Source organism: Vulpes vulpes, chromosome 3 (assembly GCF_048418805.1).
Source record: "Vulpes vulpes isolate BD-2025 chromosome 3, VulVul3, whole genome shotgun sequence".
Classification (NCBI taxonomy): Eukaryota; Metazoa; Chordata; class Mammalia; order Carnivora; family Canidae; genus Vulpes; species Vulpes vulpes.
This window is the reverse complement of record NC_132782.1, coordinates 111,515,078-111,525,878: the sequence shown is the minus strand read 5'-3', so window position 1 is coordinate 111,525,878 and position 10,801 is coordinate 111,515,078. Positions and strand designations below refer to the sequence as shown.

General features: G+C 57.8%; 2 protein-coding genes across 3 annotated transcripts; one reads left to right on the top strand and one right to left on the bottom strand.

The window, feature by feature from the left end:
* Positions 1–3,430: 3,430 nt before the first annotated feature.
* Positions 3,431–5,166, top strand: SMIM22 (small integral membrane protein 22). Of its 2 annotated transcripts, none has more exons than XM_026003048.2 (4): positions 3,431–3,522; positions 3,674–3,837; positions 3,945–4,030; positions 4,207–5,166. In XM_026003048.2, the coding sequence occupies exons 2-4, from the start codon at positions 3,705–3,707 to the stop codon at positions 4,246–4,248; spliced, it is 261 nt and encodes an 86-aa protein (XP_025858833.1). In that variant the 5' UTR covers positions 3,431–3,522; positions 3,674–3,704; the 3' UTR covers positions 4,249–5,166. The 2 variants fall into 2 exon arrangements, with proteins under 2 accessions (XP_025858833.1, XP_025858831.1); XM_026003046.2 differs by having other exon boundaries at positions 3,454–3,522; positions 3,679–3,837.
* Positions 4,713–10,728, bottom strand: ROGDI (rogdi atypical leucine zipper). The gene is made up of 11 exons (XM_072753952.1): positions 10,495–10,728; positions 10,352–10,423; positions 9,559–9,647; positions 9,310–9,364; positions 8,572–8,652; positions 7,695–7,790; positions 6,442–6,540; positions 5,983–6,096; positions 5,850–5,899; positions 5,615–5,741; positions 4,713–5,293 (listed from the first exon to the last, which is right to left on the bottom strand). The coding sequence occupies exons 1-11, from the start codon at positions 10,537–10,539 to the stop codon at positions 5,252–5,254; spliced, it is 870 nt and encodes a 289-aa protein (XP_072610053.1). The 5' UTR covers positions 10,540–10,728; the 3' UTR covers positions 4,713–5,251.
* Positions 10,729–10,801: the final 73 nt, after the last annotated feature.

Sequence of the window (10,801 nt, the reverse complement as noted above, 5' to 3'; positions counted from 1 at the left end):
TGTTGGCAAACATTTTCTGTGAAAGCCCAGATAGTAAAGATGTTGAGCTTTGTGGGTCATAACGTCTCTATTTGCCCCTTACCGTCCAGCCCTGCTGTCCTAGCGGGAAAGCAGCCACAGACAGGTAAGGGGTGCGGCTGTGTGTCTGTAAAACTATTCATCAAAGCACGAGGTGGCTTGCTGCCCCTGCTCTGCCCACTGGAACCCACTAAGTGCGCCCCAACCCACTCACCTCCACCCTCCTGAGCCCTGAACTAGCCTTCTGTCCCTCTCTACCCATGCCCTGCTATCCTCCCCCTCAGCTCCTGCACATTTGATAACAGAGGTTCAAACTTTACCTCCAAGACTTGAAGCTGGGAGTGGGGCTGCCCTGGAACATGCTTCCATTCCCAAAAAGAAATCTCTCAAGCCACGAGTCCACAGCTCTTGAGGGATATAGGAGTCTGGGCTCCTCATCAATGCAGATGAGAATGTGGCGACTAGGGACACAGGGTAACTGGGTGACGGGCATTAATGAAGGCACATGATGTGACGAGCACTGGGTGTTATAAGACTGATGAATCACTGAGCTCTACCTCTGAAACCAGTAATATATAGTATGTTAATTAGTTGAATTTAAATTAAAAAAAAAAAAAAAGCAAAAGGGAACGTTATGCGTGGATGACCAGACAGTATTGGTGATTTGTGGACTGGCCTTATGCTGAAGGAGATTCGTCCCCTGGAAATGTCCCCTAAGAAAAAATAAGCCTCTCTGAGGAGAAAACACCCCCCCAACACACACGACCCCCAAGGCCATTGCATGTGAGTGGCGGTAGGATTCTGAACAATTGGGGAAGAAAAGAAAAAAAAAGCAAGCCTCAGTGGGTGGCCACTAGCATTGCAAGCAGGATGATGATCAGGTTTGCAGAAATCAGGGGTCATCTGCAAGGTGCTCTTGGCCCATGTTGATTGGGAAAAGCCCAGGGTAAAGTGATCTAAGCAGTGCAAGCATGGCAGGTGAGCCCAAATGTATACACAGAAGGCTGGAGGCAATCCTACCCTCAAACTGGGTGATACATGGCCAGCCAGTGCATGTTTCTAGAACACCTCATTGGGCCAAGGAAGTGCTTATATGAATTATTCCATTCAGTCTGCCCTGAGAAGGGGCATACTATGTATACACCCATTTTACAGAAGAGGATACTGAGGCACAGAGGGTCAGGAATTGTGCCCCAAGGTCACACACTGGTGGGTGTTCAGGGCTGGGAGCAGGATCCGAGTCTCAGGGGTCTGACCCACCTGAAATACGCCTGGCCATGGCCTCCCCATCATTGCTCTACTTGGGTTTGAGGGCTCTAATGGTGGTTTTTGTGTTTCAGTGGCTTGGAATTTCCCAGATTTTCTTTAATGAGGAAGTTTCGCCTCCCCCTCCCCACCAGGGGAAAGTCTTACTTTCATAATCGGAATGAAAAACAAGAAACAAGGCAACCAGGGGTCTGGACAGAAAGGCTGAGAGTCAGCAGGGAGAGGAGCAGACTGAGGGCCTCCTGCCCACTCAGCCAGGCCAAGTGGTGGGGGACTGGGCCACGGTTGAGAACCCCATCCCTCTTTTTAAAACATTTTTTATTTTTTATTTTTTATTTATTTTTTTTTTTTAATTTTTATTTATTTATTTATTTATGATAGTCACAGAGAGAGAGAGAGGCAGAGAAACAGGCAGAGGGAGAAGCAGGCTCCATGCACCGGGAGCCCGACGTGGGATTCGATCCTGGGCCTCCAGGATCGCGCCCTGGGCCAAAGGCAGGCGCCAAACCGCTGCGCCACCCAAGGATCCCTAAAACATTTTTTAAATTTTTTTTTTTTTACTTTTTTTTTTTTTACTTTTTATTTATTTATGATAGTCACAGAGAGAGAGAGAGAGAGAGGCAGAGACACAGGCAGAGGGAGGAGCAGGCTCCATGCCGGGAGCCCGATGTAGGACTCGATCCCGGAACTCCAGTATCACGCCTTGGGCCAAAGGCAGGTGCTCAACCACTGAGCCACCCAGGTGTCCCCACGTGTAACTTTTAAAGGAACTACCCAACTGCTTTCCACAGTGGTGGGATCCCCATTTTTGCAATAACACTCCAGTTGTTTTGAAACTACCCTGCCTCTGCAATGGGGATCTGAGATCTTGGAATGGGACAGAGGGATTGTAAGGTATGAGAAGGGGACCCAGGACAGGAGACCCTACAATATGGTGGTCAAGGGCTCTGGGATCTGAATGCCTGGGTCCCAGTTCCGGTTTCTCTGGCCACTCTGGGTACAGTTGGCAGCATCATGGCCCCGCAAAGATGTTTTCATCCTAATCCCTTGAACCTTGAGCAAATATGTTACCTTATGCTGCAAAAGGACTTTGCAGATGTCACTAAGGATTCTGATGGCGAGATCATCCTGTGGGCCAGTGTAATCACAGGGGTCCTTTTAAGAGAGGACATGAGGATGGAAGCAGAGACTGGAATGAATAAAGGAATGTGTGTGGCCACAAGAAGCTAGAAAAGGCAAGAAATGGATTGTCCCCTAGAGCCTTCAGAAGGAACACAGCCCCACCAACCTGTTTTACCCTCCGACCTCCAGGACCCTAAGACAATAAATTTGGATTAAGTCACTATGTGTGGGGTAGTATGTTGCAGCAGCAATAGGAAAGGAGTACATTAGGTGTGTGACTTGGGTTGATTGCCAAACTTCTGAAGGCTGTACTTTTCATACCGGGAAGTGGGAAGAACAGTAATAGTCACATGAGGGTTACGGCAAGGACAAGTCCGGTAAAGCACGTCTAGTGTTTGGTGCGGGGCCTAACACTAGCTGATTGGTTCTCCCCGGCTAGACCACAAGCACAGGAAATTGTGTCCACCTAGTTTCTGGCCAACCTCAAGTGCTGAGCAGTCTCTGGCCCTGGTGGGCCTGGATGCATCTATGTCAAAGGGAGAGTGAGAACTGCCCTTCCGGTCAGGGTCGGGGCCCCAGGCCCCAGGTTCCGGGGGTAGGGGTAGGGGAAGAGCTCATTTGAGAGGATAACCATTTTCTCCTAAGGATTATGGTGAGGATTAGAATAGGGAAAACAAGGACACCAAAGACTCCTAGTATCTCCCCACTTGGCCAGGAAGGGGAGGTGGAATGGAAACCACGTACCCCTCCCCACCCTCCCTCCAGCCTTCACTCATGAAGTCCACAGCACCCCAGTGCACACTGTGTTCCAGGCTGCTTGGTTTGGTCTATTGAGAAAAAAGTGAAAAATCCCCAAATAAGAGGCTTTCGGGTCCGTGGCTACCTCCCTGGGTCACACAGCACTTGCTGCTGTTGGGAGGTTATAAGCACACCTGCTAGGGCACAGGCCCCGCCCTCTGGAGTCCACCCCCCCGCCCCCCACCGTGGGAAGGGTGGGACTGGTTGCCAAGGAGCAAGGGCCTCCGGTGGCAACTATCACGGATCAGGAAGCAGGAAGTAGTTGGTGTTCTCAGGACCTGGGACCTGCCTGACTGGGGGAGCTCCGCGGCTGGGGGGGTGAGGCCTCTGGGGGGAGCGGGAGGAGACAGGGTAGGAGCCGAGGGTCGGTGTGGGAGGGAGCAGGGGCAGGGCAGGGGCTGGCCTGCGGGAGGCCTGGATGTGGCCCAGCCCCAGAGAACAGGGTTCTGAGGTGCCCCTGGGGGGCCAGGGCAGGTGACATCCAGAGGCCTGGAGCTGAGATGGATTTGGCGGAAGACCTGGGGAAGGAGCTGGAGACCACAGCCCAGGAAGTGCTGGGAAAACTGAGGAGCCATACGCTGTTCCAGTCCAAGTGGGACACCGCTGCCCTCATCATCTTCCTCATCTTCCTTGGTGAGTGTGGCCTTGGCCTCTGGCCCCTGTCAGCTTCCTGTCCTAGACCTGGCTGAGGGCCATACCTGGACACCTGTCCCACCTCCGGACACCTGTCCCACCTCCAGGCACCGTGTTGCTCTTTCTGCTGCTTGTTTGTATCCACTGCTGCTGCTATAGCTGCTGCAGCCGCCGTGTCTCCAGACCCCAGAAGGTGAGCTCCAAGCAAGTGAGCCCCACTGCCCCCCCCCCCCCCCCCCCCCCCCCCCCCCCCCCCCCCCGCCTGGGCAGACGCCAGGGGCAGCCTGGAACTGCACTGGGGAGAGGAGGGTGCTGGGGCTCCCGGGGAGAGGGGCTGGTGGGGCACACACCAGCATGCCTCTCTTGCAGGTACACCCCAGGGGAGTGGATAACTTGGCCCTGGAGCCTTAACACAGCCAGCCCCCAGCCCCCCTGCCCGTGGGTCCTGATGGGCAGCAGTGACAACGCCTTGTTTGTCCAGAGCCGGAGTCTGCAGTGTTTTCTGAGCTTCCCGGCCAGGGGCGGGCAGTGTGGGCACTCCCTGTTTTATCCAGATGCCCACCTGCTCCCTCACAGCTCTCGGCCAGCAGGACTGTTCCCAGACCCCAAATAACCTGCTCCAGGTCACACAGCAGCTGCTGACAGGAGGAGAAGCTGGGCCCCATCCAAGTCAGGGACCGGAACCCCCAGGCTGAAACCTCATCCCCCTGTTCACTCAGCTCCTTGGCAGCCTGGAGGACCCCTCGAAAGGTGGCACGGTGAGGCCAGGGGCTCAGTCATTGGGTATCCCACCCAGCTGCCAACTATCAGGGATCCCCAGCCTGGGCCCCACTCACTCAGGACGGACAGACAGACAGACAGACAGACGCTCCAGGTAAAGTCAGATGATCTTTATTTCCTGGAGGCCTTGTCAGGGATGTGGAGCAAATAAATGTGAGAGCACCACAGCTCATGGTGGGCGGTTTCCATCTGCCCTCCCAGCTCACAGCTTAGGGTTGCCACCCCCTCCTCACCCTCCACGGGCTGCCTCTCATCATCTTGGGGCAGCTCAGAAGGCAGGAAAAGGATGGGGAAGGAGAGCCCTGGGCCTGGCCCCACCCTGGGTCCAAAGGTTGCCACTGTGCAAGGAAGGCAGGGTTTGGAACGTGGGCCACCTCTGGGCTCTGCCTCCCTGACCGCCCACCTTCCCGACCCCCCGCTCCCACCCCTGCAAAATGAAAAGCAAGCCAGTGTCCCTGTCTTTCAGCGTTTCCAGTGTTCATTTCCATTTGTGCAAATGTGATGGACAGGATGGGGAAAAGAGGGAAATAAATAGCCCATGCTGCCCGGTTCTGGCTCTGGCCAACATTCCTGGGGGGACAGGGGAGGGAGACAAGGGCCATTTCCCTGGGGGTCAGGCTCTTGGGTGTTCTGCTCAGAACGGCCTGTAGCTCCAGTAGCTGGAGAACACAGAGATCTGGGGGAAGGAGAGAGGTGGGGGGACATGGTGAGTGGCGGTGCTAGGGGGCTCATCCCCTGCTGTACCCTGTAACCCAGGTGAGACTTCAAGATCATTCAAGGGCACTATGTCACGGAAAGGGTATTGATGCTCAGCAACACTGCGGCCCATCTGCATGGTGTGCATGAAGAGCACAATGGACCTTAAGATTTTGGGTGCTTCGGAGGTATGACAAGAGCCCTTGGAATCCCTCCGAAACAAAAAGGCTTAGTAGCCTGCTACCTGGCTGGCCCAACCTGTCTGAGAGGCCTACCCCGACCCTGCAGTCCCACGGCCCACCTTATCCTTGAGTTGCTGGCAGAGCTGCAGGGAGACAGTGAAGAAGACTAGGGCGTCGTTGAGCCATGGGATCACACACTCTACCTTGTGCACGTGGCTCACCTCCAGACGCTGGGAGCCCCATTCACTGGGGGGAGAAGGAGGGTCCCTGGGGGTGGCCCGACCAGCCTGGCCCCCCAGGCCCCAAGATGCAGAAGGTTGTGGTGGGCGGGGTTCTCCAGGGCAACATACTTACAACATGGCCCCAGGGCTGTGGAGCACGGCGCCTCCAGCTGGGCGGAAGTTCTAAGCAGAGGAGACCAGACTGGGTCAGGCCGAAGAGGCTGCAAGGCACTTGGGGGTGGGGGGGCAAGTGGGGTCCCCCTCACCTTGGTGGAATTGGGCTGCAGGGCGTGCAGCTGGTACACGGTGAGGCAGAGCTTGTTGAGGTTGATGTAGACGTTGACAAGCAGGTCGGAGGGCAGGGCAGGGGCAAACATCCGCTGGGGACAAGGTAGGATGAGGGCCAGGCAGTCACAGCTTCCCCAGAACCACCTAGGGAACCCCATCCCCGGCCCCTGGACTGGAGCTTCCAGACTCTTCCCAGGTGCCCCAAGTAGCTTCCTACACCAGGCCTGGGAACCACTGACCCAGACCAAGGGTCTTTGGGGGATGCAAGATGGAAGCCAAGGACCTTATCCCAGAGAACTGCATAGACCTAGGAACTCCGACTTACAACAGTTTGGGGTTTCCAGGACCCCATCGTACCCATGTCCCTCCCAGGGGCAAGCTAGGCTCCTCAGTGGGAAGTCCCTCTCCTGGAGCAGGGGCTGGCTTAAGGTACTCACTGTGAGGCCACTGGCAGCAATCTCAGGCAGAGTAAGGGTGGCTGGGGTGGTGAGGCGGTTGCGGGCTCTGGTCAGCTGCAGCATCACAGCATCCATCAGCTGTGGGGAGGGGGCCAGTCACAGGTGCTGCAAGGGCAGCCCCCACGTCCCGCACCAGGGAGTGACAAAGTCACGGTGGCTCCCAGCTCCTGCCCTTGGTGATGACAGTCTTGAGGGCTGAATCTCCCCAGTGTGAGACTTGTTAAAGTTGCAGATATTTGGGGCAGGGCAGGACGTCTGCACCGTTGACCCTCCATCCAGGAGGTTTTATTGCATGGGATCCTGGGTGCTGGTCCAATGGGGAATGGAAGATTCCTGGAGTTAGTCTCAAGGGCATGAGGGCTTTGTGGATGAGGGTGCAGGCAAAGGAGGAGCCAGGAAAGGCTTCCTGGAGAAGACGGTGGGATGGCTAAGTTGAGGTCTTAAGGTGGACACTAGCCCTATTTTCACAGGAGAAGCTCCAAAGAGGTAAGGTCACATGGTAGTAGACAGTGGAACCATTTGAAACTTCTTTTACCACGGACCAACGCTCTGGCTTAGACTCCGTAGAGCCCCAATTTTCACTGATTCCAGTTGTTGCCATGGGGATGGGGGTGACCGGGAAAGGGGAGGTGTGGGGGCTGCACTTCCTACACCCGAGGTGGACACAGTTCTGGGGGGGACCTTAGTCCACCTGGTTCTAAGTTTTCATATGAAGACCCAGAGGTCCAAAGAGGGTAGGTGAGTCACCTGAAGATACCTAGCCAGTCAGGGACAGAGCTAAAGCATGAATTTGGGGCACATAAGCTCAGCTCTTCCCGCCACACCCCGTGAATTCACTTTGCTAATTACAAGGGTTTCTCTATGCCCAGTAATACTACTAGCAGCTGTTGTTCACTGAGCATTTGTCAGCGGCTACTTCACCTGCATCGTCACATCTGATAGTCACTACACCAAGGTCCCCTTTTATAGGTGAGGAAGCACAGTTGGGCTAAGGCAGTGACCTGAAATTGCACAGCTTACAGTGGAAGCCTTGAGATCAGAACCCAGGTCTGAGTCTGGAACCCGGGCTGTGAATCATCTGACTGTGGCTGGATGGACATGTGTACACTGAGGGGTGATAGGTTGATCATCAGCTGTATCTGAGGATGTAGGCGCAGAGCTCTCCAGGGGCCTGGTCCAGGGTCAGGGCCGGGGGTGGGGGGTGTGCCCCCCTGTCCCCTCCAGCAGCTCACCTTGAGGACCTCTGCTCCTGTCCTGAACTGGTAGCTTTCATCCCGGTTGGCAAGGAGGTACATAGCCTGGCTTACGTGGTTCCTGGCATCCTGGATCTGAAAACAGTGCCCACCGAGAGGTCAGCGGGTAGGGCCTCAGGAAGATGAGATGCCAACGTCAGAGCAGTCACAGTCTCTGGGGCTCTAGAGGACAGGCCCTCACCTGAGGGGCCATCCTCCTTGGAGGGGTGGGGTGGCTACCGCCTGCCTGACCCATCCCTACCAGCTATCAGCTCTGGGCCCTCCAAAAGCCAGGCCCTGACTGGGTGCTAAACGTAACGGCACAGACTGTGACAGGCTTGCCGCTACACAGCTCACCTTCTAAAAGAGAACAGATGGCAGCAGAGTAAAGGCACAAGATAACAACACACTGAGTGACTTGCACAAAGAGGGTGAGTCTGCAGGATGGTGTGTGTGTGGGGGCTCTTTTCACCCAAGTGATGAGAAAAGCAGGGAGAGAGGGCTCTAAGGCAAAGGTCCTGGGGCAAAGACCAGCTGGTCCAGTGAGGGGGGAAGGGGCAGGTTCCAACCACACAGGAGTGGATAGGGAGCATGGATGTGGCCCCCAGGAGCCACTAGAAGCCCCAGGAGGCTCTGGGAAGGGGACAAGGACCCCCATGGTTCCTATGGGGGTCCAGGGGCCTATAGACAGGTTAGGTTTTCCACCTCCCACAAGCCGCAGCACTCCCTGCCCCAGCTCTGCTGCTAGGAAACAGCCTCCCAGGCTTGCTGCGGCCTGAAATCCCCCAGGGCTGCCCCGGGAGGCCTCTGTGCTGCTCTGGCCTGCCCCTGCCTGCCCCTTGTGGCTTGAGCCTTGGTTGGGGAAGGGCCCAATTACCTGCTGCAGCTTCCACTGCTTGTCCTCTCGGAAGGCAAAGTGCAGCAACTGGTTGTTCCGTGGGATCTTCAGGTTCACGTCCTGACGGGCAAGAGCGTATAAGCAGAAGGACACCCTCCTGCTTTCGGCCACCCCAAGCCTTGGAGCAGGGGGCAGAGACGGGTGTGTGTGCTCAGGTCCAGCCATTCCACGGGGCAGGAGGTCTGGCCATTTGGGGTGTGCACAGGGAAGTCAGGAAACAGGAACTCAGGCTCCAGAGAAACCACAAAGAAATGAAAGGGAAAAGAGAAAGGGAAGGTGGCCTCGGCCGGGGGGAGGTGTGACTGTGGGCAGACAGGACCCATGGGTCCAGGCCAGTGGACTGGAAGAGAGGCACCTTCCCCCACATCTTGGCGCCTGGCACGGACGGGAGCTCAGATGTTGGCGGATTCCACTTTGAATTGGGGCCAGCCTAATCCAGCCATTGCCCACGCTTCACTGGGCCCAGACTCAGGGCCGGGCTGTGTGCAAAGCATCCTCCTTCCTGTCCCTCTCATTGAAGCCACGCGCCAATTCCATGAAGAGGTTTGGTGGGGTGGGTTGTTATTTTACAAATGAGGAAACTGAGGCCCAGAGAAGTCAAGATCCTGCCCAGGGTCACAGAGCTAACTGGTGGCAGAGCTCAGCAGGAGGCCCCCATACTCTTCCCCCCTGGATCCTCCAGCAGCAGGGAAAGGGAAAGAGGGCTGGGGGACTCACCGCCTGGCTCAGCGCGTCCCCTTGCAGAGTCAGCACACCCTTCACCTGGTCTGTGCTGCAACACACGGGGGTCAGAGCACTGCTTGTGGCCGCCTTCTGCCACCACCTAGCCCTCCCCACAGGCTGCTCCTGGCTGTCACAGGATGGCCCAGCCGGTCCCACAGCACATGTGCACCCTCTGGATGTTGGGCCTCTCCTGGAGGGCATTCCAGGTGTCACCCATCTCGTTTCTGCTCAGCCCTGGCTCACCTACAGCTGCCAAGGATGAAGTTCTCCTGCTTGGCAGGCCCCTCGGTGCCGGTACCAGAGCTCGGCAGAGTGAAGCGGAGAGAGGCCTCCTGCAGGGACAGAGGGGAGTAGGGTAAAGTTCACCCAAGCCGGCTCACCACCCAGTCCTTCCAGAAGCCCCGTTCCTGGGTTGGCCAGGGGAAAGAACAAGGTGGGCTAGTTTCACTCGAACACCCTATCCAGCCTCCGGGGCACCTTCCCTGTTTCCCCAGCCCCTCCCCCACCACCTGAGTTTCAGGTCCTACCAGAACGGATAGCTGTTCCTTCCACATTCCCTGAACACCCACCTCCTGCCCAACTCAGGGACATAGGACAGAGGTGGCCTCCTGGCTGGGGAGCAGAGTCAGGGAACGACGCTAGTCGTGGCAACCTGCAGTTCTGGCCATAACAAGCAATACCTGGACATTTCTAGGAGTTGGCTTATCCTCACCACAGCCCCGTGAGGCCGGTAGTGTGACCTCGTTCTTGCGAAAGGGAGGCCCCGAGAGATTAGGTAAGATGCTGGAGACCTTGAGACCACAGCTCCAAAGGAAGCCTTCCTCGGCCCCGAGCGCGACCCCGAGCGCGACCCCGACCGCCTGGCCCGGGGCTCATTCCGCCCCCCCTCCCACCGCAAACACAGCTGCTTGTGGTTAGGTGGGCAACTACGCAGCGGGGCCCGACCGGCCGCCAGGTGCCCGGGGCAGGGCCTGCTGTGCCCGCTGCGCGTCGCGGCCCCGGCCGGCGCTCGGGGGCGGGGGGCGGTGAGCCTTACCTTGAGGATGTCCTGCAGCTGCCTGAGCACCGCGTGCACCTCGTCGTGCAGCAGCCAGCGGAACTCCTCCTCCTGCGGGGACAGCCCGGCCGTCAGCCGCCCGCCGCCCCCCGCAGCCCCCGCCGCCCGCCCGCGCGCCTCACCAGCACCGCCCGCTCTGCCGCCGTCGCTGCCATCGCCGTCGCCATCGCCGCCGCCCGCCCGAGGCGGGGTCCGCCGGCCGCGAGTGCGCCCGCGGCGCCCGGGCCCAGCCCCTCCCCCGCCGCCGACCGGCCGCCCAGGGTCAAGCTGCCTACGGCTTGGGGCCGCCGCCGCCTCCGAGCTGCGCTAGGGGCGCCGCATCCACCTCAGCATTCCGACGCGGGCGGCGGCCGTTTGTCCCGCCCCTCCCCGGCTCTGATAGGGCGCCCTCCGCTCGCGCTCACTGATTGGCCGGCGGGGTGCCCGGCT